Source organism: Silurus aristotelis (assembly GCF_946808225.1).
Source record: "Silurus aristotelis genome assembly, chromosome: 9".
NCBI lineage: Eukaryota > Metazoa > Chordata > Actinopteri > Siluriformes > Siluridae > Silurus > Silurus aristotelis.
Genome location: NC_139582.1, coordinates 20,096,934 through 20,121,051, shown reverse-complemented (window position 1 = coordinate 20,121,051; position 24,118 = coordinate 20,096,934). Strand labels below are relative to the sequence as shown.

The 24,118-nt window shown below is 39.4% G+C and overlaps 3 protein-coding genes across 5 annotated transcripts in view; 1 reads left to right on the top strand and 2 right to left on the bottom strand.

Annotated features, from left to right (window-relative positions):
- lpin1a (lipin 1a) overlaps window positions 1–21,277 on the top strand; it is a 31,156-nt gene extending 9,879 nt beyond the window's left edge. For all 3 annotated transcript variants that reach the window (XM_083550440.1, XM_083550441.1, XM_083550442.1), the window contains exons 2-21: window positions 1,460–1,660; window positions 2,035–2,130; window positions 4,068–4,354; window positions 5,773–5,886; window positions 5,999–6,097; window positions 6,190–6,319; window positions 13,382–13,676; window positions 13,754–13,847; window positions 13,930–14,099; window positions 14,179–14,272; window positions 14,375–14,444; window positions 16,122–16,214; window positions 16,300–16,337; window positions 16,613–16,751; window positions 17,278–17,426; window positions 17,570–17,656; window positions 17,743–17,895; window positions 18,218–18,332; window positions 18,409–18,512; window positions 18,596–21,277. In XM_083550440.1, coding sequence (XP_083406566.1) covers window positions 1,460–1,660; window positions 2,035–2,130; window positions 4,068–4,354; window positions 5,773–5,886; window positions 5,999–6,097; window positions 6,190–6,319; window positions 13,382–13,676; window positions 13,754–13,847; window positions 13,930–14,099; window positions 14,179–14,272; window positions 14,375–14,444; window positions 16,122–16,214; window positions 16,300–16,337; window positions 16,613–16,751; window positions 17,278–17,426; window positions 17,570–17,656; window positions 17,743–17,895; window positions 18,218–18,332; window positions 18,409–18,512; window positions 18,596–18,755 — 2,688 coding nt within the window. In that variant the 3' untranslated portion in view covers window positions 18,756–21,277. The remainder of the gene's footprint in view (window positions 1–1,459; window positions 1,661–2,034; window positions 2,131–4,067; window positions 4,355–5,772; window positions 5,887–5,998; window positions 6,098–6,189; window positions 6,320–13,381; window positions 13,677–13,753; window positions 13,848–13,929; window positions 14,100–14,178; window positions 14,273–14,374; window positions 14,445–16,121; window positions 16,215–16,299; window positions 16,338–16,612; window positions 16,752–17,277; window positions 17,427–17,569; window positions 17,657–17,742; window positions 17,896–18,217; window positions 18,333–18,408; window positions 18,513–18,595) is intronic.
- Window positions 9,942–11,509, bottom strand: LOC310731564 (uncharacterized protein; the record flags this gene model as incomplete). Its single annotated transcript, XM_083551222.1, has 5 exons — window positions 11,305–11,509; window positions 10,900–11,182; window positions 10,566–10,763; window positions 10,105–10,372; window positions 9,942–9,949 (listed from the first exon to the last, which is right to left on the bottom strand). The coding sequence occupies exons 1-5, from the start codon at window positions 11,433–11,435 to the stop codon at window positions 9,942–9,944; spliced, it is 888 nt and encodes a 295-aa protein (XP_083407348.1). The 5' UTR covers window positions 11,436–11,509.
- A 1,573-nt stretch (window positions 21,278–22,850) lies between the features above and the next one.
- Window positions 22,851–24,118, bottom strand: part of itsn2b (intersectin 2b) — a 34,876-nt gene continuing 33,608 nt past the window's right edge. The window contains exons 38-39 of the mRNA XM_083550410.1: window positions 23,578–23,751; window positions 22,851–23,488 (exon numbers count right to left, since the gene is read on the bottom strand). Coding sequence (XP_083406536.1) covers window positions 23,331–23,488; window positions 23,578–23,751 — 332 coding nt within the window. The 3' untranslated portion in view covers window positions 22,851–23,330. The remainder of the gene's footprint in view (window positions 23,489–23,577; window positions 23,752–24,118) is intronic.

Sequence of the window (24,118 nt, the reverse complement as noted above, 5' to 3'; positions counted from 1 at the left end):
GCTTTGCATAATGGTGTCTGCCTAATGCCAGAAGAGCATAGTTTGGGTTCTACTTAATACAATGAATTATCGAGCTTTGCCTTTTAATCAGTTCTGCAGATTCTGGGTGCATTTAAAACTTTGGTAGAAAAGTCTCACAAATGGGGATTTAAAACCAGGTGTTAAGTAAAGCATTATTCATTAAACTATTCGGTTATATACCAGGCAGTGATGCTGCTCTAGTTCTGTTTAGAACATGTAAGAAATAAACTGACTAAATAACAGTTTGTCGAGTAGTAAGAGTCTAATCCAACTCAAGTCGCATAGACTCTACAAACTCTGCACATTCTAGAGCGAATCCATCAGTGTTAATTGATCACAAGTTATTATAAAACTGATGAGGAAAATCTGACTTTTTCTACCAAGCAATTAATGGGAATAGTACGATATTAGTTTGCTTTAATTTAAAATCAAGACTTGTGCAGAATCTTGGAATGGCAACTATTCAAGATATTCAGTAGTCAGTATTGTTTGTTAGGTGGTGCATCACATGCAAATGAAGCATAACATTATTTCAAATGGTGGCTTTTTTTTGTATCAGTTGGACTGAAATCTGCACATTGGGGTACAAGGTTGAATGTGAGCAATCGATCCTGCTGCTTACTGCGTAATGGAGAGAATCACTGCCTTGCCAAGACACATACTGTCAGGCCCCAGACAGAGAAAGATTTAAAGGTCTTAAACCAGCATGTAGGATACATGCTGGTTTCAACTATTGTTTTCAACTAACTATCAACTATTGTGGTTGGTCGGCACAATAGTTGATTTCCATACCTACAGTTTTTCCGGGTTGCTTTATACAGTATAAGAGCGGCCTCTAGAGGTGAATCACTTACCCCGCTTTATGTTTATTTGAACATATATTGAACAACTTTCTTTACTCATTTTGCATGTAAATGTTTTTATTTATTTAAAGTGTTACTGTTTGTTTCAGTTTGAAAGCATGCCCCCCCCCAATATTTATTAATATAATTAGTATATTCATATTTATTTAATTTAGCTCATTTTTAGGATTCAGTAATGTTTTAAACATTTAATTTTTTATTTTTATAAATTATTGTACTGTTTTACCTGAAGTGTTCTGTTTGTTTTTTATCCAGTATCCAAACATAGTTTCCTCCATTTTTGGCTTTTCCATTCCAGCTTGGAAGCACTCGTAACATTAGGTGGAAAAATAATAATTTGACTTGATTCATCTACTGACAAATGATTACTATTACACTAGAAGTCTAAATGCTTTCTTTTCATGAAAAATCTAGCTGCTCCAGAGTACAGCTTCCTTTTAATGAATTTGATTGGTGCATTTTTCTTTATGTTATATTTATATTAGACCTTATAAAACTTTCAGAAAGTGCATTTATGATGTATTGGTATGTAGTTTAGAAAAATCTAACATTCTGCACCCTTACTTTTTTCTTAGAGTCGGACAATGAATTACGTGGGACAGCTGGCTGGTCAGGTGTTTGTGCAAGTGAAGGAGCTGTACCGAGGCCTGAACCCGGCCACTCTGTCTGGTTGTATAGATGTGATAGTGGTGCGTCAGCCTGATGGCTCCCTACAATGCTCACCCTTCCATGTTCGCTTTGGCAAGATGGGTGTCCTGCGCTCGAGGGAAAAAGTGGTGAGATATGAAGCTAATCACTCATAGACCTAAAAATAAGTGCAATATAGAAAAGATTGCAAGGGCTTCTGGTGGTGTTGGTACTTTAACCCATGATCTTCTGATCAGAAGGTCACATCTGATCCACTGAGCTACTACTCTACACCAGTCCCTGACTTTACTTACGGTCTTATGGCTGTCTAAGCACAAATCTCCACAAAAGCACATAAAATCTAGTGAAACATCTTCCCAGAAGAGTGGAGGTTATTATAACAGCAAATGAAGACTAAATAACGAAAAAAATAATAATTTGTACATTTTTACATAGAATTTATAATGTAACAATTTACATATTTTATTTTGTTCTTAAATCTTCACATAATTTTTTTGCCCAGGTTGACATAGAGATTAATGGTGAGCCAGTAAAGCTACACATGAAACTGGGTGAGAACGGTGAAGCCTTTTTCGTCAAGGAGACTATAAGTGACATGGTGAGCCCATTATTTTACACTTCTCCAGTTTGATTGTGATTTTTATATTGTATTGAGCAACACAACACGTGCAAATATCTCTTGAAGTCGCATGGAGTGAAACGCGACTCTTGTTTACATGACTCGTGTACTTGACGCGATCTTGAGCTGGGGGGCTTTCTGTAACCTGACCTACCGCACTCTCAGCCTTGTATTTTCTCCTATAGCACATTTCTCTCTTCCAACTCAAATTGGGAGGGAAAATAAATTGATCGGTGTAAAGGCTGAGACGTGAAACATGATTTTTGCTGTCTAGTGCCTCGTGACAGTTATACAGCTTATACAGCAGTTATGACAGCTTGTTTACTGTCTCATATGGCCTTTTGATAAACGAAAAATTCTGAATGGGACCCATAAGTAGGAACTTTAGTCAGTGAGTCCTGAGTCCTGAGGGAGAATGTAATGGCAGTGTATTCTGTATTCTTATTAAGGTAATTAATGTGTTATCAGTGTATATTTTACTAGTATTAGTAAAGTGCCATGAATGGGGAGGTGGTAGCTCAGTGGTTAAGGCATTTGACTTTGGATCGGAAGGTCCCAGGTTCAAATCCCCCCACCACAAAGCTGGGCCCTTAAGCAAAGCCCTAAAAACCATCCCCTGCTCAGTTGTAAGTCGCTCTGGATAAGGGTGTCTGCCAAATGCTGTAAATGTGATTTTGAACTGATTCTGCACACAATTCACTTATTTTTGTTAATGCTATTTATTCATATTAGAGGTCGACCGATTCATTATTTTTGACAATTAATTGGCACTGATAGTTAATTTACATGCATTTTTGCCAGAACTATTGGCAAAAATGCATATCTATAGTTTTTTCAGGTTGCGTTATACAGTATGAGAGCGGTCTCTAGAGGCGAATCACTGGTGCGCTGTTCTGTTTATTTGAAGTGTCTTTTTTTATTCAGTTTTGAATTAACTGCTTTTATTTATTTGTTGTGTTGTTGTTTGTTGGATTAAAAAAAAATTTCAAATACAAAATAATTATAATCATACATAATTTCTAAGCACAGAAAAAAATGCCACTATTCCAAATACAATTTTCTGTTCCTAAATAAAAGGTAAGAGACAGTTCAGGCCTATGATTCTTCCCCGATCTCAATCATTTGTAAATGGCACTAGATTAGCGCATTGCTTTCCTTTTCTGGAGTCTTTGCTCCATTATCAGCGCAAGAACCATTTAATCCTGGCCTCAAAAAGCATCCTTCTATTAATATCAAGGAATTTCTGCTATCGACCAGTGCTGTACAACACCTCCTGTTGCTGTAGTTTGACCCACTGAATATATTTTTATGATGCAGACCAACACTTAAAAATTTTTACATTCTGGGTATTTGTCTAAAAGAATCTGTTAGCATTGTAACAAAAATCTGGCAATAATGATTTGGCTATATTTTATATTTCATTGTGCATCTGTGCATCTATACGGAAGTTCTAAAGGCTTAAGTGCCTTGTTTATATTAAGAGGCCTGAGAAATATGTCCAGACTGAGCTCCCATATCAGCACAACCCTTTGGCAAAAAAACAAACATCTCAGGAACATAAAAGAACCCAGAAAGTCTTGATGGTGGAGCAAAGGTTATTTCCTATCTCATGATGAACAGGATTGAGAAATGAAGACATATTGGGAGAAACAGAGTACAATGACTCCTGACATACCACCTCCATACTGTCTAGTTGAAGCAATCTGTCCCCAGAGTGATAAATGACAAATGTCAAATATTTTTGTGTGACACTACTCCTACTTGTGCAATGCAGTAACTAAATGCAGAGATGCAAAGCTTAATACTTTTATGATATTAAGCCATTTCTCTTGCAAAGCACTCATAACATAGTTTTGGATATTTATTAAATATAAATGACTACCAGTTATCATGTTTATGTAAAATGCTCTCCACAGGAGACAGTTCCATCCCATTTGGCCACATCTCCAATAATGACCGATGGCTCAGCACTAATGGAATCCCAGATGGGCAAAACCGTTTCTCGTCTGATTGATCCAATATCTGGGACGTCCATCCAATCTGTGGGCCCCTCAGGAGAGAACGGTGTGAAGAAGAGAAGAAAGAGGAGAAAGAAATCCAAATTAGACAGTGTGAAGCGAGATGAAAACGGCAACTCGGAGGATGAGGACATGTTCCCTATTGATCTGAGTTCTGATGAAGATAAAGAAACGACACCTAGCAGGTGAGTATCGAGGTGTGATGTCATGTGATTAAATGAGAATTTGTTAAGGAGTCGTTTTAATCTTTTACGCGTGTAAAAGTCTGTAGACCCCATTGGGGTTTGTAATCAAACTGAGATGTAAACAGACACTACATGGTTATAATCTGACTGAAGAATTTATCAAGAATTGTATTATGTAATTTGACTGCCTTTTGCTTAAAAGACTGTCATCTGCATTTTATTTTGGATTACAAATAAAGGTGTGCTAGCCACTGAAGCTAACCCTTTATCAAATGGTTTGAACTTTATGGCTTCATAAATTCAGGGGCTAATGATCCAAAGCAGTGACCTGCAGTGGCTGAACATAAACATATCTCAGTGGAAATTCCATGCAAGAGAGAATTTGTACAATGCTTATAAATATGTTGCTTGTGGACACATTCAACATGTGCTGCTCAAGTTACAACACTGAGGACATCAAGACACAGAAAGCTGAGATGCAACCCGATTTGTAAGAGGAACAGTTAGCTTGCTTATCATGTCTATTATTAGCGACTACTAGGTTGCTAAAAATCTTGACCTAGCTATCTAGCAGTAAAAAGCTAGTTTCTAACTAGCTAACCAGCAAACCAAGCTTGATATAAACATAGATAGCTAGCTGAGATGATAAGGCTACAAGATGACGTTTCTTGGACTGGAAATCCTACCCAATTATCTGAAACCACAACTGTCTTCTGTTGGCTGGGGTCAGGTGTCTGATTTGGTAGTACACGGTAAAATAGAATGTGCTGATAAAAACCTTTATGAATGTGTCAACACAGTGTGTCTGTGAAGATTCTTAGGCATTCAAGTGCATTGATTTGGAAGTTGAGTCATGTCAACTGGACTTCAATCTGGTTAGATTCTTGACAAATTAATTCAATCCTGCCAACTTCCCTCAGAACAAAGAAACTGCTTGGAAGAGTAGTAAAACGATTCAAAAACAAAAGTTTGAGGGATTGAGAGATTGGGATAGAAATTTGTCAAGGTTCCTGGAGAAAAACATGCTTCCTGAAGAAAAATATGCCAAAGATCCCATTAAGAGCCCATTTAGACCAAATGCAGTGTCAATAACAACTTGTGTCCCCCATAGTACTTGGTACTATATATATTTTTTAATAAATATTTTTCGCTATATTTTAATTTCTCCGGTAATCATGTCCTTTTCACAGTCACTTGTCCATGTGCCAGTAACTATATTAGAAAACAAACAGTGGTTTCAGTGTCACAATCCTACAAGAGTCTTCTGGGAAAGAATTTTAGCTCTGTGGAGGCAGTTTGGATCAAGTCCAGTATAAAACATAATGCTTGCTGTTTGAGGTGAAAGGACAAACTGCAAGCTTTGGACATTGCACCATACCAGTATGTCTAATGCTGTGTATGGTTTTTTTTTTCCACAGAGCTATGTCATATGATTCCTATGTTGAACAGGTGAACAGCGGTCTATCCAGGAGCTCCTATATGCAGAACATGGAGTACTCACAATGCAACAAAGATTGGATGAGTGGTCAGAGGTATACCAAGGAACCCTACTTGAAGATCAGGAACAATTGTGGTTGTTAACATTAGTCATAGTCATATTTATTTATTTAAATATGTTCATATTTTAATTTATTGTTTTCACAGAACACGTGCGGAACAGACCTGTACTTTATCTGTCTCAAGTAATGGAGGTCTGTCCATCTCTTGCCCACAGCAATCATCTACATTTCCAGCTGGAAACAGGTACCAGTTTATACAGAGAACCTGTCCTCATAATGTTTTGTAATTAAGCACAAGTTTTCACCAGATCCTTTTACATCTGTTACCTGTTAAAGCATGGAACATGACTTCTTGCCTTCCACACCCAAGAGTGACTCAGAGCTGCTAGTCTCTCAGAAGACCAAGGGAAAGCCAGAGAACCCTGAGATGCTGTGGGCTTGGGGAGAGTTTCCTCAGGCTGCCAAGGTACTTGAACAGTGGTTTTCTGTGGTGGATGTACTGATGTACCGATAAGTTGAGGAAGTTTTAATAATTAATAAAGTTGTCAGGATTATAAACAGGGACTTACGCATCCCAAAAAAACCTATTACACCTGAATGTACCAGGTGACAATTCACATTTATTTTCGTTTGGACATCTATCCCCTTCCACATACATGAGCTCATGATTGGCTGGCATATCTGTGATTGACAGTTAGAGAGAATATGGCAACCCTTCCTTCTGAGATACCATAGCATTTTGCACCATTGTCAGCATTCAAAAATTTTTAGACCACAGGCTTGAATGCTTTTTTTCTCAGGTACCTCAACATTACATTTACTGCATTTAGCAAATGCCCTTATCCAGAGTCTTCACAAGATATTTAAAGTTGGGCAGTGACTCAGCTGTTTGGACATCTAGAGGAAATTAATTTTACCACCTTTGTCCGAGAAAAGAGAAAAGATGTATACTTAGCTCTTCCCCTGAGAAATGGTGGGACCAGTCAAGCAGTGCTTGTAGTGCTAGTAGTCCAGTCTTGAAATGACAAGAGGCTGAACAAGCACCTGAGCAGCCTGTGTGGATAGAAATGGTCGAATCCATCTGATGTTGCAGGGAAGGAACCGACATGAGTGTCACATTAGCAGCATGTGAGGAAAACAACAGTTGATTGTCCGTGGTTGCGAGCAGAGGTGGCAAAATACACACATCCTTTACTTAAGTAGAAGTACAGATCCTTATGTTTTAAAATACTCGGGTAAAAGTTGAAGTACTGATTCTACTTTTTTACTCAAGTGAAAGTAAAGTTTTGGCTCAGACATGTACTTAAGTAAAAAGTAGTTATTACTTCCACCTGTTTTAGCTGTTAACTGGACCTCACATCATAGATAGATAGATAGATAGATAGATAGATAGATAGATAGATAGATAGATAGATAGATAGATAGATAGATAGATAGATGGATAGATGGATGGATGGATGGATGTGATAGCCTAGTGGGTTAATGTCATGAGTTTGAGAGTTTAATTCCTGGTCGAGCTGGTTGCTGTGTTGGTAAATAAAACTTCTGGACCTTGTCCAGTCTGAAAACATTTCAATTCTGTGTTGGATTAATTTCTTGATTTCCTGGTCTTTAATGAAAGGTAACCCCACCAAAAAAAAAAAAAGCACTTCTGTGGTAGCTCAGTGGGTTAAAGCTTGTGCCTGAACATGGTCCTTAATATAGTCCACACTGATGATAAGGTTTCAAAGCCAGTCCTACATGCCTTCTTTCTTACTGCGCTGGCATGAAACAAAGTATGAACCCTCCAAAAAGCACACATGCTTTTCAGCAGTGGTCGCTCAGTGGTTTAAGTCTTGTTCCTCATCTAAACATGCATCCCAGTCTGATCTCTTCCATGGTTCATCGGATTAAGGCTGGTGTCTCGCTGATGGTAAGGATCAGGGTTTGAATCCTGCTAGTTGCGATGTCGGTTATGTTCCTGCTTCCTAAATCTTTCTTTCGCTTTATAGTCCAGTGGGTTAAATCAGGTGTCGTGCTTTTGGTGGGGTTCAGGGTTCGAATCCCGCTTTCTCCCTGCCAGTCACAGTCAGGATTCACTTTCTACATTTTTCTTTAGCGATATATTTTTGTTTTTAATGGGTTGAAAAGAAAGATAGACCTGCTCTAAACATTGGTGTCTCACTGATGGTGGGGATCTTGGTTCGAATCCTGCTATTTACAATGTGGGTTCAACTTGTGCTACTTACATCTGTATTCGCTTCCTACATCATTCTTTAGCGTAAAATTCTTGTGTTGATGGTTTGAAAAGAAAGATAGACCTGCTCTAATCAAGCTTTCTATTCTGTTTTTTCCTGATGGCTTAGTGGGTTAAGGCTGGTACTTTGCTAATGTTGGTGGTCAGGGTTCAAACCTGGCTTTCTGTCTGCTAGTCATGAGGTAGGTTAAATTCCTGATTCCTACATCTTCATATTCTTGTTTTGATGGGTTAAAAAGAAAGATAGACCTGCTCTAAACAAGCTTCCCAGCTTGTCCTTCCTGATGGTTCTGTAGGTTAATGCTGGTGCCTCGCTAATGGTGTGAATCAGGGTTCAACTCCTGCATTGTCCCTGCTAGTCATGATTTGGTTTTGCTCCTTAAGTCTGTCTTTAGCATTATATTCTTGTGTTGATGGTTTGAAAGCTCTAACAATTGGCTCTAACAATTGACACAGCCTGTCCTTCCTGATGGTTCAGTGGGTTAAGACTGGTATTTTGCTGTTGGTGGGGTACATGGTTTGAATCCTGCTTTCTGTGTTTCTTTCTGGTCTGAATTTCTTGCTTTGAAGCATGAAACGAAGGATAAACCCCCCCTCAAAAAAGTAGGTGAGTTGTGGGACTTGATGGCTTTGTGGTAAAAGCCTTGCCTCTGAGTTCAGAGGTTGCTGGTTCAAATCTGGCTTGTTCCCCCACTGGGTAAGTTGTGTGGAAATTAGTGTGTAGTGAGCAATGGAGTGGGTGACTGTGTACAAAGCTTGTGAAGACCTGCTGGTTTACAGTCTCAGAAAAAAGTTATTGCATTTTGGGGGAATAAAATTTTTCTCTGGAGCCTACGTCAAAACTTTTTTGGATTTTTTTGCTTCATAACCCCCTGTTTTCAGCTTCTCAGGCGCCAGGGGGGCAGACGCCTGAATATTGCCCCCCTGGTTCAGGATACGCCCTCTGAAACCGTCCACATCCAACCTTTCACGCAGCCATTTCTGACACCTTCCTTACTACGGTCACCGGAACCTTCCACACTCTTAACTTTGAGCCCTGGCTGGGGTTTGAACCAGCAACCTCTCAACCCAGAGGCAAAGCTCTTCCTATTGAGCCACAGGATCTCCTGCAAGAACCTGATTTTTGTGACCTCTTTTGCTTCTTTTATAAAACTTTTTAAACAATTTAAAGGATAGCTAAGGGGTAGGAATTGAACCGGGTGAGTCAGATAGCAGAGGCTGCATTACTAACCACTACACTATCAGAGGGATTATCACTATATACAGTGAGACAGAGACATTTACTAAAGGAGACACAGAGACAATTCGATAGAGAAAATAGAGAGACAAAGATAGCGAGATATAGCCACTTCCTGTTGGAAGTGTTTATCCAGAGCGACTCTTAATGATCTCATTTACTAAATGAGCAGTAGTGAGTTAAGTGCTTGCTCAGGTGCCCAAAACTGGCAGCTTGGAGGTGTTAAACATGTATCATATTTACAGCATGTGATATGTATGTAAGAATATGTACAGTGATTAAATATAAAGGCTATAACAGTGCAGAGATGTGTGGACATCATTACAGTTTTTCTCAAATGCTAAAACACATTTCACAAACGTTTTCTCCATGTTCCCCAATGTCTAAACACAACAGCCTTTTCTAAAGCTACATAAACACAACCACACCTTCTCACTTCAAAACTCAAACTTTCACACCAAAAGAGCAGCTCGAAGCTTTCAAAAATGTAAACACTATACACATCATTACACACTACAGCAAAACAATTGAAAACACAATGCTCAATTTGTGAGAAGGTTCTTTGTTTCATAACTGCCAATGCTTATTTTTGAAACTTTACAGTAATGGATGTTCTTAGATCTCTGCAGAGGATTAGGCATTTAGATTTGAGAGTTTCATATGAAGAGTATAAATGTATAGTAAATTCTGCATGTACACTACTGTAACACAACTCTTAAAAAAAAAAGGTTGTGAAGTTTTTTTATTTACTTTATTCACACCACACACACACACACACCACAATCACTGTGCGGCATCATGTGAGCTGCATCGGGCCACATCACCTCATCCACATCGCAGGCTATATTGTCTTTTGCCAGGCACCGCGGGAAAAACGCCCTGGAATGGCGAATCCATCCTTGGAAGGCCTCCACTGGGATTTCAACACAGGCCAGCTCCATTGCCCTTAGGAGGTTCTCTCTAGTGTATGGTTGTCTGTTATAAATCTTCCATCTCCATGATGAGAAGAACTCCTCTATAGGGTTCAGGAAAGCGTAGTAGGGTGGCTGACAGACATTTAAAAAGTGGTTACTGTTGGTGGTGAACCACTCTCTGATTTGGTTTGTTTTGTGAAAGCGTACATTGTCCCAAATGATCACATAAATTTGATGTGTGGGCCCAGGATGGTGTTGTTGGCGGTCCAGGAGGATGTCTTTTAGCTCCTCTAGGAAGGTGAGGAGACGTTGGGTGTTGTAAGACATGCCGGTGGACAAGCCCCTCCAAAACCATGGCCGCACAAAGAGTAATATTACCCCCCCGTTGGGCAGGAACCTCAGTGATGGCTCTTTGGCCAATGATGTTACGGCCTCTTTGCCTTCGTTTCTGCAGGTTGAAGCCAGCCTCATCCAGGAAGAGGTACTCATGAGGTCTGGCCATCGTGTCCAACTGTAATATCCTCTGTGAAAATGTGAAAGTGCACAGGTGTTCAGAGCAACAGTCAATCAGGTAGTACAGTATTGTCCATAAGTAATGTAGGCCACTGAGCAACACAGTATGTCCACTAACTGTACTGTGAACATGGATGTATACTTACTTGCACATACTCGTAACGTAGGTCTTTGTGTCGCGCAGAGTTGCGCTCAAAGGGAACCCCATAGACCTGTTTTTTCCGCATCTTTTGGCACCAGAGAACTCGGTCTATTGTGGCCAAGCTGACATCATCAATGCTCTCAAAGTTGACATTATCGGCAATGACTTTGTCTCTGATCTCCCGGAGTCTTATGAGGTTGTTCTTACGAACCATATCCACAATGAGGGTTTCTTGTGCCGCTGTAAATATGGCAACTCTCCCACCTCTAAGTGGCATTCTTTCAACTCTAAAGAAAGAAACATGTGTTGCCAGTTTTACAATACAGTAACAACTGGTTTGAAACCAATAGACTACTTTCACAGGCTTGTAAAATTGTATTGTGACAAAGAACGCAATAGAGTACAATACCTGTTGTGTTGTCTGAATGCCCTGATAATGGTGGCCACGGTGAACCTACTCAGGTTTGGACGGACTCGTAGTCCTGCTTCAGCCATTGTCATGCCATGGACAATGACATGGTCAATGACTGTTGCTCGCATCTCGTCCGTAATGATGGTGCGAGGTTGTCTTGCTCTCTCTCCTGGACCTTCTCCTCTCCCTTGTTGGCCTGCTCCTCTTCCTCCTCTGAATCGAACTCCTCTTCCTCGTTGGCCTGCTCCTCTTCCTCCTCTGATTTGAACTCCCCTTCTCATTGGCCTGCTCCTCTTTCTCCACTGATTTGAACTCCTCTTCCTCGTTGGCCTGCTCCTCTTCTTCCACTGATTTGAACTCCTCTTCCTCATTGGCCTGCTCCTCTTCTTCCATGGCCAGTTCTTCTCCCTCCTCTGACTCGAATTCCTTTTTTCCTGACTCTGCCTTCATCCATTGTGTTTGTTTGGAATCTTCAGCAAACTGTGCACTCTGAACTTGCTTTTGTACATGTGGTCACAGCATTAGCAACAAGTGTCTTCAATTTTGAGTCGTTGTGTGTAATGAATGACGCCAGGTGTGTTCATTGTGTTCAAATATTGCTGACTGTGGCAAGCATTTTGCATCACATGAGCTTTCATTTGAGAATATGAGCAGAGTTCTTTTGCAACTTGTGTTTTAGAAAAAAAAAATGTGTTAAGATTTATGAGAACGGAGGATTGTGTTTTGTGAATTGTGTCTTCATGTGAAACTGTAAGAGCCTTTGCTATGTTTCCACACGGACAGTTAATGAGGTGATACTGGAGAAACTGCACCTCTTCAAGTCAAGTCAGGAAGCTTATATAAAGAAAATTATAGACATTTTACAGATTTGAATGATGTATTGTTTTTATCTGTACGATCAATAAAGACAGTAATTTAAGTTTGTGTTGCCATTATGAGGGAAAAACCCACAAAACGCCACCCAGAGGGTTAATTGTGTAAAACATGGCGGATTTGGTGTTTGATTTGAGACTTGGCGCAGAATTAAAACAAAAGTTTACTGATTAAAAATATTTTTATCTGGAGTTTATTTATTTATTTTGTATCTAAGAAAGGACATCGTGGCATCGTGTTTTTTGCAGAAGGTTTTAATTGTGCGACTTTTTTATTTATTTATGTAATTACATTTTCTATAAAAAAAAATTGAAACAGAAATGATAGCTGAATTGATAGCGTGTTAATAAAGTTTTGTGCCGTTTACAACAATTTAAATTTTGACGAATTAAAAATGTTGTTACCTAATGAATGTGTCCAGGCTGAATATCCACATATAGAACACAAGCAGAGAAAAGATGATGATGATCAGGAATGTGTCTGTTCTCAGTCATGTTTACATCACTGACTCCCTCTGTCTCATCCACATTAACCCCAAACTTCTTACTGCCTTCTGCCTGCTGATTCTTAGCTCCGTAAACTAGTCTACATCTGTGGTGAGTGAGGGTCAGGACTTTATACACCAGTGGATTGAAAAAGACACGCAATGACAGGAAATCGGTTGTTCGGTGAAATTGGTGCGCAGTGGAAATAAAAAAAATATTTCACCAAATTAATGGATTAAAACTAAAGTAACGAGCCGGTTTTAAAAATGTAAGAAGTAAAAAGTACAGATATTTGTGTAAAAATTTAATGAGTAAAAGTAAAAAGTTAATAAATAGTGGAGTAAAGTACTGATACCAAAAAGATCTCTTAAGTACAGTAACAAAGTATTTGTACTCCGTTACTTCCCACCCCTGGTTGCGAGGAGTAGCTGAAGCGGAGATCAGATAAATGTGTAAAGATATTGTAAGATCTTGACCTGGAGATGAATCACCTGGGATGACCAGCTGTTAAGTTCTGCTGGGATTTAGTTTCAGTTGATGGAGCAGGTATCCATGATGATATGTCTGCCAGACATGGATGAAGAAAGCATCTTTAAGCATCTGTCATTTTTGGAATTTTTAGTTTTCAGTATTATTCCACTTTTATGAGTCATCTGTATGTAAAAGAAATAAAGTTCAACTTTGTCTTATTAGCAAAACCCATCCTTTTGGCACAGCCCATGTTCAAGCAGTCCATCCCAGAGCCTAAGGTGGTGGCTCCAGCACCGATCCCCAAGTCAGACAGCACACAATTTCAGGCGATCACTAGAGACGAGATGGTGGAAAAGATGGAGGAAAAGCCTCCGGTACTCGGAGCCGAAGAGGCAGGAGCTCCAGCATCAGTTCTTTCTCCGGATATGGATGTAGAAGCCATCGCTGCAGGGGCTTGCTCTAGTGCAGATCTAGAACATGAACAGCAGGGTCCTGGGTTTGAGGGCTACGCTAAAACCGACTCTCCGTTAAAAAGAAAAGGTTGGTCTTCCTAAGATTTCGGTTTTAGAATGTTCAGTGTTTGTGCATTAAACCAACAAGTATCTATTCATTCTTAGACAAAAGAAGTCATCATCTTGGATCAGATGGTGTGTATCTGGATGACCTTACTGAACTAGAGCCTGAGGTAGCAGCACTCTATTTTCCCAAAAGGTGAGCTTTTCTTAAAGAGCAAATTTCTTTTTCATGATAAAATTTGATCCATTCTGATAAAAGTAATCATTCTGATGTGCAGTGAAGGCACAGGGTTGGTGAGGAGTCGGACAGAAATGAGGAGCAACAGTCAGTCACCAAGCAGCGGCATGGACAGTGGCTGGGACAGCTTTTCTGATCAATCAGGAGAGCTGCCCAGTATCGCCATCTCACTGTGTGGTGGATTGACCGAGAACCGAGACATCACTCGAGGTAAATAGCATACGGTATATTTGGATCCTGAAGAATTGCTTGCTTGCTAGATGTTAATGATCCGATTTTTCTGCTGCAGAGGAGTTTGAGGAGAAAGCAGTGTCTTATCATGAGTTTGCTAATAATCCGTCGATTATCGATGACCCCAATCTGGTTGTCAAAATTGGAGCCAAGTACGTCAAATGTTTCGTACAATAATGAATTATCCTTTTTTTTATACCAAAAAAAAAAAGATTTCATTAAAATGAATTGTTTGTTCTTGTTTTATGTGTAAGGTTTTATAACTGGAGTACAGCTGCTCCTCTTGTACTGGCCATGCAGGCGTTTCAGAAGCCCTTACCAAAGGTAAAACTGCATACTTTTTATTAAAATACTAAAGGATCGTTTATTTTTATTCCAGCTTTTGTGCCAGCTTTCTGTAATGTTTCTCAAGATTGTGCACACTTGAGCATTCCACAATTATTCCTCATTGGCTGTTATACTACCCTTCACTCATCTGGGAGGATGTTCCACTAGATTACTTGTAGAAATTTGTGCTCATTCAGCCACAGTTGGAAAGGTCAGATACTGATGTGGGTGAGGTGAGGTGGCATGGGGTGCACTCAGTGTTCCAATTCATCTCATAGGTTTTTAATTAGGTTCAAAGCTTTATAGCAGTCCATTTAAGACCCTCTGACCTATGTACAACATATCTTCATAGAGCTGGCTTTGTGCACAGGGGCACTGTATACTGTATACATCCAGTACAAATTTGGGCCTCCAACTTTGTGGTAACAGTTAAGGGAAGGTTGTCCCAATACTTTTGACAATATCATGTGTATCCATTCTTCAAAACCAACACCAATCATTTGACACATTTCAAGCTGGTAAGAATTCAGCCAGGGTCAACAACCCAAACATTTTGCAACCTAAACAAGTACTGATGTTTTTTCAGAAGAGTTACAGGGCTCTGAAATGACCATAATAGAAACGCCACAATTCCAAAACAAGTTTTTGGTTTTAACTGAGGGGACAAATTTCAAGCAACAGAGATGATCTTGCAGGAATTTGGGAAAATACTTTTTTTCCGATTAATGGGCACCGTTAGTTGATTGCTGAAGTTATTGGAAAATCCATACCGATAGTTTTTCCGGGTAGCATCCATTGCTGGAGCTGCTGAGAAGGTCCTCAGTCAGAGTGGCCTCTAGAGGCAAATCACTAAAGCCATGTGCTGTTGGTTTTTTTTTACATGGGGAGAGCTCATGGTGAGTGCTAAATTATATTATTAATTATAATTTATAATTTGTATCATTATGTTTATTAATATTATAAATAAAATTAATTTGTTAAATTTTCATTTATTCAAAATCATAATTTGATTTTTTTTTGTTTTTTTGTAATAAAGTTCAGTACTGTTTTACATATAGAGTTTTTTTTTTGGCTGTATTTATTTTTAAATCTATTGGTTGATTAATTGGCAGTTATCACCAACGATCTAACCTAACTATTGGTATCGGTAACATCCACTATCGGTCGACCTCTAGTAAACACACCACTAATGTGTATAGTGTAAAACAAGAGATCTAAATGATGAATACATTATAAGATACCAAGTAATTTAAATCTTTTTAAAATATACAACATATAATGGAGTATTTTGTTGCTTTCATTATAACTCCGTGAATGTTCTAACGTGCTCTACGAGACATTAAAGCCACGAAAATAAGACTTAACTTGTTTTTCCCCTCTTTTTTTTATTCCTTTTTTCCATTTATTTTGTTCATCTCATCTCATTTGACACTGTTCCAAGTACTCTTGTCTGAGTTACGTGTACTCTGCTTTTGGATTCTTTACTTATTGCTTTCCCACTGTTTTTTGCTCCAGTCCCGTATGTCCTACTTTCATGTTTGTGTGTGTGTGTGTGTGTGTGTGTGTGTGTTTGAGCCTTAGCTACTGCATGCCTTTCACTTTGTGTGCATGCTCACAGCCATTCATTTATATTTTTGAGTTTTGAGTATCAGGTACTCTGTGCATTTGCTTCAGGCTGCATTGGAGAACATTGTGAAGGAGAAAATGCCCAAGAAAGGAGGACGTTGGTGGTTCTCGTGGCGAGGCAGGAACAGCAGCTCGAAGTCGGTAAGTCGTTGCTGTTCAGTTTAAATAAATGCTGGCGGAGATCGTCTGGTTTGCTGATTTTCTGTTATTTTTTTTTCTCTATCAGGAATCTGCTGAAAGTGGGGAGCAGACACTAGGCAGTAGGTAAGATCTTCCCAAGCAACAGTGTTAACTCCAGAAATGGCTCTGTACCTTTACTGTAGGTGTAGCTGTAGGGGCACATCGATGAAATGCGTCTAAAAAACTTTTATTTAACAAAGCAGCCACTACACCTCATCCAAGGGTCGCTATTCTGACCATTTTAGTTTATTGGTCTGTAATCATTATTTTTCTGATTTAAGTGACTCACATCATCCAAACATTCAATCAGACATGATAAATTAATAAGTAGATAGCTTGCCTGTTGTGTTTTGTAACAGGTTAAAGGATGAATCCTCTTCAAGTGACGACGACAGCAGACCGACTAAGCCGAGTTCATCATGCAATCAGACTGAAGCTCTTCCCAGTTCTAGCAACATCTGCTACAAGAAAACTCTCCGGTTGTCCTCAGAGGAGCTGGTAATGTTTTCATATTTTTTCAGCTTTCATTTGTTGAACGTCTGATCCACCGTGTGTAGAGTGAAGTTGGCGAGGTTACTTGATAAGCATGGAGTGTAGGTAGGTTTGGTGTTGCAGATGCTCGGACATGGAGATGGTGAAGATCTGTGTCGCTGATGCGAGTCAAAGCGACAACTCATAGCAGATCTATATGTAATTATCTTACTGCACTAGCAGATCATTTGACTTGTTTCTAGTCTGTATCTTCTTAAATCTTGCACATTTTTTCTTATATTTAGACACTTATTTTTTTGCAGTGTATACGAACAGAAACCCAACCAGATTCCTCATAATCTCGTAACAGACTCGTGGCGATAAAATAATTTGTTCCAGTGGGGGAATGCGAGGCCTGAGATTACTGTGAGATAGGATAAAGGTTCCCTGTATGAATATAATTTTGGAAAGCATAATTAGGAGTTTTTACAACTAGGAGAGTTACAGATGTCCGCTATGAAATTAAGAGAGGGAGCATTCATTCTGTTCTCAGGCCAGTCTGCAGTTAAAAGAGGGCCCCAACGATGTGGTGTTCAGTGTGACTACGCAGTACCAAGGCACCTGTCGTTGTGAGGGAACCATATATCTGTGGAACTGGGATGATAGAATCGTCATTTCAGATATCGACGGCACAATCACCAGGTGAGCATACGGTTAGCCTGGAGTTAGCAGGAGACTAAAACAGATTCGACCATAATCGAGTTCCAGGTCGAAAAATATTTTTAAACTCGCCTACATGGTTTGGACCTTTTGTCTAGAGTGTTATAGCAGTTGCTCTATTGCAGGTCAGATACTCTCGGACACATTCTGCCAACACTGGGCAAAGACTGGACGCATCAGGGTATTGCTCGTCTTTACCACAAAGTTAGCCAGTAAGTGGCATCAGTGTGTTTTGATTTCACGGAGTAAAAAAGCATGAAGAGAACATTTCTTGCTCAGAACTGTTGTTGTTTTGTAGGAATGGCTATAAGTTCATGTATTGCTCTGCACGAGCGATCGGTATGGCTGATATGACAAGAGGCTACTTGCATTGGGTGAATGAGAGAGGCACCATGCTACCCCAGGGCCCCGTCCTCCTCAGCCCCAGCAGCCTGTTCTCTGCATTGCACAGGTAAGTGTTCGCCGAAGTAAATTTCGAGGTATGTCAAATAAAAACGTATGAAATTTTTTTTCTTTATTTAAGTGAATCTGGACACCATTTTACCCTGAAAACCCTTCAAAACACTTGTGCATGGAACAAAATTGCGATTATGTAGAAATGCGAAAATAAAGTCATACATGCTGATTTGTTATACAGGGTGACGCAGGGAAATGGTACATTTTGGGGCATTATACACATACATACTTAATCTTCGAGGTCAGATCAGTGCATGTGCCAGCCCCGATGATGGCAGTAATACGCAATACACTGAGATCATGTACTCTCGTTACAGGGAGGTCATTGAGAAAAAGCCGGAAAAGTTCAAAATCGAGTGTCTGACCGACATCAAGAACCTTTTCCATCCTAACGCAGAGCCTTTCTATGCCGCGTTCGGAAACCGAGCAACCGTAAGTGGCGAGAGGATTCTGTAATACTATTAACACGAGTCTTGTACTGTACGCTCACAGAACGTTCTCTGTGTAGGACGTGTATTCGTATAAGGAGGTGGGAGTGCCCCTGAACAGGATCTTCACTGTGAATCCTAAAGGAGAACTCATTCAGGAACATGCTAAGACCAACATATCGTCGTAAGTGTCCGTCTCACTGGATAAAGTGCTAACAGGAGAATGAATGATACAGGAATAAACACTACTTCCGATTCCTCCTTTAGATACGGGCGCCTGTGTGAAGTGGTCGATCATGTTTTTCCGTTGCTGATTCGAGGCAATACATCAGACTTCCCTTGTTCGGACACCTACAGCCAGTTCACTTACTGGAGAGAGCAGCTACCAGAACTGGACAAGCATGAGCAGGATGTGGAGAACAGCTGAAGTGATTAAAATGCAGGACTGGAAAAAGAGCACAATTCTGACACAAGCTTGTCGGTTCTGTTGGTATCGAAATCTTTCCCTTTAAATTGTGTTTTTAGTTTTTTTGCTTTATTATTATTATTATTATTATTATAGTTACAGTAGCACTTTTGTTATTTGATTATATTTATTCTATGGTCGTGATGTCAGTCTTAATTTGTTTGCACCTTGCCTGTCACTTTAAAGTGTCTAGAGAAAAAGACTCGGATCTCAGCAAGCAATAAGACAAAGCTCACATCTCGACACAATTTGTCTCCTCTTCAGCCTCTGCTCCTCTCGTGTCTGTTTTTTCTTGGGACAGATCTGATTTTTTTTTTTTGTATAAGGAAAGCGGGTTGTACAGCTTGTAAAATAGATTTAAAAGAAACATTTTATACTTTTTATTATTGACTAAAGAGCACGGCGGACGTCTGAAGTCCCCTCTCAGGTCTCACACCTCGTCTATTTAGTTCTAGCGCAAACATCAGCGAACCTCCGTATGCACTTGTGCCTGATAGAAAACAGTTTACAAACAATTGTAAACTGTAGTCCAGCGTCAGGTCACGGCAAGACGACGAGTCCCAGCAAACACTGACTTGCTGAGGCAAACTACAGTGTATGAATCCCCACACACACACACACTGTTCCTCTCACAGCCTTCCTGTTAGTGATTGAACACAGGAGAGTTTATATACATCCACATACACACACTATCACTCTCACAGTCTCCCTGATTGACCACAGGCGTCCTCGTGTACACACAGTCTACATCTATATTAATCCGTCTAAAAACGCTTCCCATCAACACTGTTGTTTGCATCCAATGTTGCTCATACGCACGGAAATTTCTGGAAACGCATCCTAACCAGGAGACCATGAGAGGGATAGTGTGTGTGTATGTAATGGGATTAGCAGTCCGTGGTGCCATGACCCGACGGCTGTGGTGTTTGCAGGGAGTTGGTCGTCCTGTGGTGCCATGACCCGACTTTTCTGTTCTCATTGTACATTTGTACGCTATCTTGTCCTTTAGTTGACTATGGAATATAAAATAATATGTTTTACAACATGGATGACAGGAAACATGAAATTTTATTTCAACTATTTGCAAGGAATAATATACACAGCATTCCTTTATGTGTCTGTAGTCTTACTATTTGAGTTTCCCCTCAAACAATTCAACACATTTTTCACCCCGCAAAAGGAAGGCAAGTTTGGTTTTGGCAAGTTTGTTTTTTCCCCCCTTATTAACGTGAAATATCTGCCTTAGTGTCATAGCGGTGCAGCAGATATGGCAGGGAATATTCCGGTGCATGTTCTCACTGTGTTCATGTAGATTTACTCTTGGTTTTCTCCCATCTCCTGTATGTGGATGAGCTGAACACAAAATCCTCTAGGTGTGAATGAGAGTGTGTGAGGATGCCCTGCAAGCTATCGAACTCCCATTGAGGCTGCTCTGAATCCACTACAGCACTGACTACCTTTTGTGGTCACTAAATATGAATGAATGTTTTGTTCAATCTAATTCTTGGCATTTTACATTATTAATATGAACAAGAGCAAAAGGTTGATTTTGATTTGTGTATGGGGTCAGAGTTATAATTAATAATATTAAACAGTACAATACTGTTCATGTTATTTATGAAAGGAAATAATAAAAAGGGTGCTGCTGTGACACTATGCTGCATAATCCAGTGCACATGGAATTAATACTGTTATACCTTTTATTATTAAATAAATGATATATACTCTATATGGACAAAAGTTAGTGGACACCTGAGCATAAGATGTGATTTCTTTTTGAGCATCCCAGTCCACATTTACCCTTATAAATATTCTCCACTCTTCTGGAAAGATGTTCCACTAGATTTCGGAATGTGCTTGTGGTGTAGGTGAGGTGAGAAGGTCCGGGGTGCATTTAGCGTTTAAGTTCATCCAAAAGCTGTTCAATAGGGTTGGCGCTCTACAGCTGGAGATCTTATACTCCAACCAATGTAAAGCAGATCTTCATGGAACTGGGTTTGTGCATCTTGACATCTTATACAAGTATTTGTGGTAACAGTTTGGCAAACAAACCACATATGGATGGAAAAGCCAAGTGTCCCAATACTTTTGGCCTTTTAGTGTGAATATCAATTAAAGCTTCAGTGAATGAAAGCATGCCATGTCTTTGTGAATGTAATGTATTTTAAGATTCAAAAAATGGGTAAATTATTCAATTTTGTACAAATATATTCTCTTTATTATGTTAATAATAGTAGACCATTAAAGATATTAAGGGAAGAAACAACATTGGCGCCCTCTATGGGAGACTCTTTCCCTTTGAATAGGTTTCTTTCAATTTCAGCCAGAACCCTGGACTCGGACTCGTGTGTCCTCAACGGCAGCATCCGATATTCTTTCTGTGAAGGATCAGCAGTGTTGCGGCTCGTGGGTTTTGGATTTATTGTGATTAAATGATGCAAACGATGAAAAATCTGTATAATAAAATCTGATTGCTACACAAACTGAGTCTAATGTTCAATCCTACAAACACTCGAGTCGTTCGTTTAGAAATGATTCATTCATTCCACATGACTAGCATATAGAATTCATGGGATTAAAAGTTTCGAGTTTAAATGCCTGGGGTCGACTGTGAAAAAGAATGGAGAGCGTTAAAGAAGTGAAGAAAAGAGAGCAGGCACAGTTAAGGGAAGACATTGCAGGTGGTTGGTTTGAAAGAGGTAGATGTAGAGGAAAGAGTGATATGGACCCCACAAGGGACCAGCCAAAAGAAAAATTGGATTATGGCCTTTTTAAGCCGTATGTACTTCTTCAACAGACTGTTTTCAGATCCCATTGCCTTTGGATGTGGTAGAGTTGATCCTTACTTCAACTAGGAGGCCCAAACCGCTGTGTGCAAAACCGGCTTCATGAAAATACGGTGGAAGAGGAAGATCTTAAGTGGCCTCCTATAGAGCTTTGAGCTGCTATTGAGCATCTTTGGGATGAATTTGAACAGCACATCAGGCCTCCTCAACTTTACAAACATCATTGTAGCTGAATGAAAATCTAGAGGAACATCTTAACAAAAGAGTGGAGGTTAATATAAGAGCAAATGGAGACTAAATGTGGAATGGGATGTGTTAAAAAAATAAATAAATCAGATGTCCACAAACCTAGATGTCCGCCTAGATGTTCTACGGTTACACTTTCGCAATGCTTTTGTATTTATGTTGTTTTTTATTCCTTGCAAAAAACAAGCATGTCCGGACCTACCTGTAATCCACCGTCCACAACCTGACCAAAAAAAAAAAAAAAACCAGTTCGTGTACGTAGAAACTAAAATTGCATACATTTTATTCATTTTTTTTTTTTTCTTATAATAAAGTGGGAAGCATCACGTGGAACCGTTTCGCCCCGATCTGCCGTCGTTACGTCGGCATACCGTAAGAAAGAAGGCCGATTTCACACCAGGAGAAGGATTAGGAAATGCTTCTGAACCCTGATTCTGTTGCATATTCAGTATGTGCTTATATTCAGAGGTGCCCCCATCTATAATGCAGCCTTTTTTAAACCTTTTTGCTATTACGGTTAAGAAAAAACCCCCACCTAAAACTATGCCTTTCTGCTATAACCACAAATTAATCTCACAAATGTAAAAAGGCCAAGAGACAGGAAAGGTGAATTATGCTCTTATGTTTGGTTTGTGAGGAATTTATCCAGGGCCATTTATCCAAATTCAAACTTCAAACTTCATATATATATATATATATATATATATATATATATATATATATATATATATATATATATATATATATATATATATATATACACGTATTTTTTTCAACTTTGGCACCTCTGCATGTCTAATACTTTGCTTTTGGCCTGGGCACGGAACTGCGCAAATAAAACCCGAACCGAAATATGACACAAAAGAGTCGCTTAAAATTATAGAACATTTAAATCAATCAAAATATGCAGTTAAAAAAAAAAAAAAAAAAAAATCAAGTCGTTACGAACTAAATCTGTAGGGAGGATAGTCAGAGACGCATAAATTAAAACAATAAATACAAAATCAAAAGAGATCAGAGCTTGTAGAGTCACTTGTGGGTTATCACTTCATTTGTACCATTGTAAAATAAAACTTAAAGAGATAAGCAAAGAAAAGAGAGGAAAAAAAAAAGTTCTAAATGATGGAGTTATTCAGGCTGTTACACACTTATATATAAGATGTAGTGTTAGTTGAGATCAATCCTGATCTACAAATCAAATTGAAGTAAATGTAAAAAAAAAATAAAAATAAAAAAAATATTATACAGCCAAATAGACAGGGAAACAAACAAAAAAAGAAATCCTGAGACATCTCTATACCCAGTGACAAAAAACTGAAGCAAAATGCAGATAAAAAAAAAAAAAAAAAAAAGACAACAAAGTATACACTTGGCATCAAGGTCATTAATACACAAGCGTTCTAGAGAAGAAGTCACACATTCAGTAGCATGGTCCACAGTAGCTGAGGACGTTTTAAGGCGAGGTGTTTGAGTAAGGAATGTCTGGAGGAGTTATACCGGGATTTCATTTTGGGCTTTTGCCATCAAAGAGCTGGAAATCGAGCCGGACCCAGACCTCTCCAGTAGGCACTTCGTGAAGCAGCAGTCGTTTTGTCGTCGCTCCTTTGTTCACCAGGTCCTTCTTGATGGTGGCCACAGGAAGCTCGGTCCGACCCAGGAACTCTGTACAAACAGGAAACATATTGTAAATGAACAACAACAACAACAATAAAAATAACTTTTTTTATTGTTTCGGGAATAAAATGACGAACCGTCGGGTGAAAACTGCTCGCGTTCGTAAATGGTGATGCACAGCACATCCTGGTACAGGTCGTTGATGTTGAACTGGCAGTTGAAGTTCCATTTCGGGTTCTGCGTATCGTTAAGCGTTCGCGACGTGTAGCACTGCGCCCCCATGGTCACTTCGCAGTACGGATTGCACCTTCCTGAGCACGAAGAAGACATTTTAAATAAACATTTTACAGATTTTCTTTGTTGCTTTGGAGCGTTTTCTCAAAATCATTCAATGCATTTCTCAAAACTATTTGCACGGACGGCACAACACGTTGGATTTCTTGTAAAAAAAATTTGATGCACAATACTGTTACACAATACTGGCACTACCACACACTTTACGTACATTACTGATCTGTCATATACTCTGTATATTGTGTCCTATTTAATACTCGTGTTGTCTGTTTTGTCTTGTATAGTCTAAATGTAGTGTTATGTCTGCATTTTTGAGAGTCACCAACAGGTGGAACCAAATTCCTTGTGTGAGTGTCAACACATGTGGCCAATAAACCTGATTCT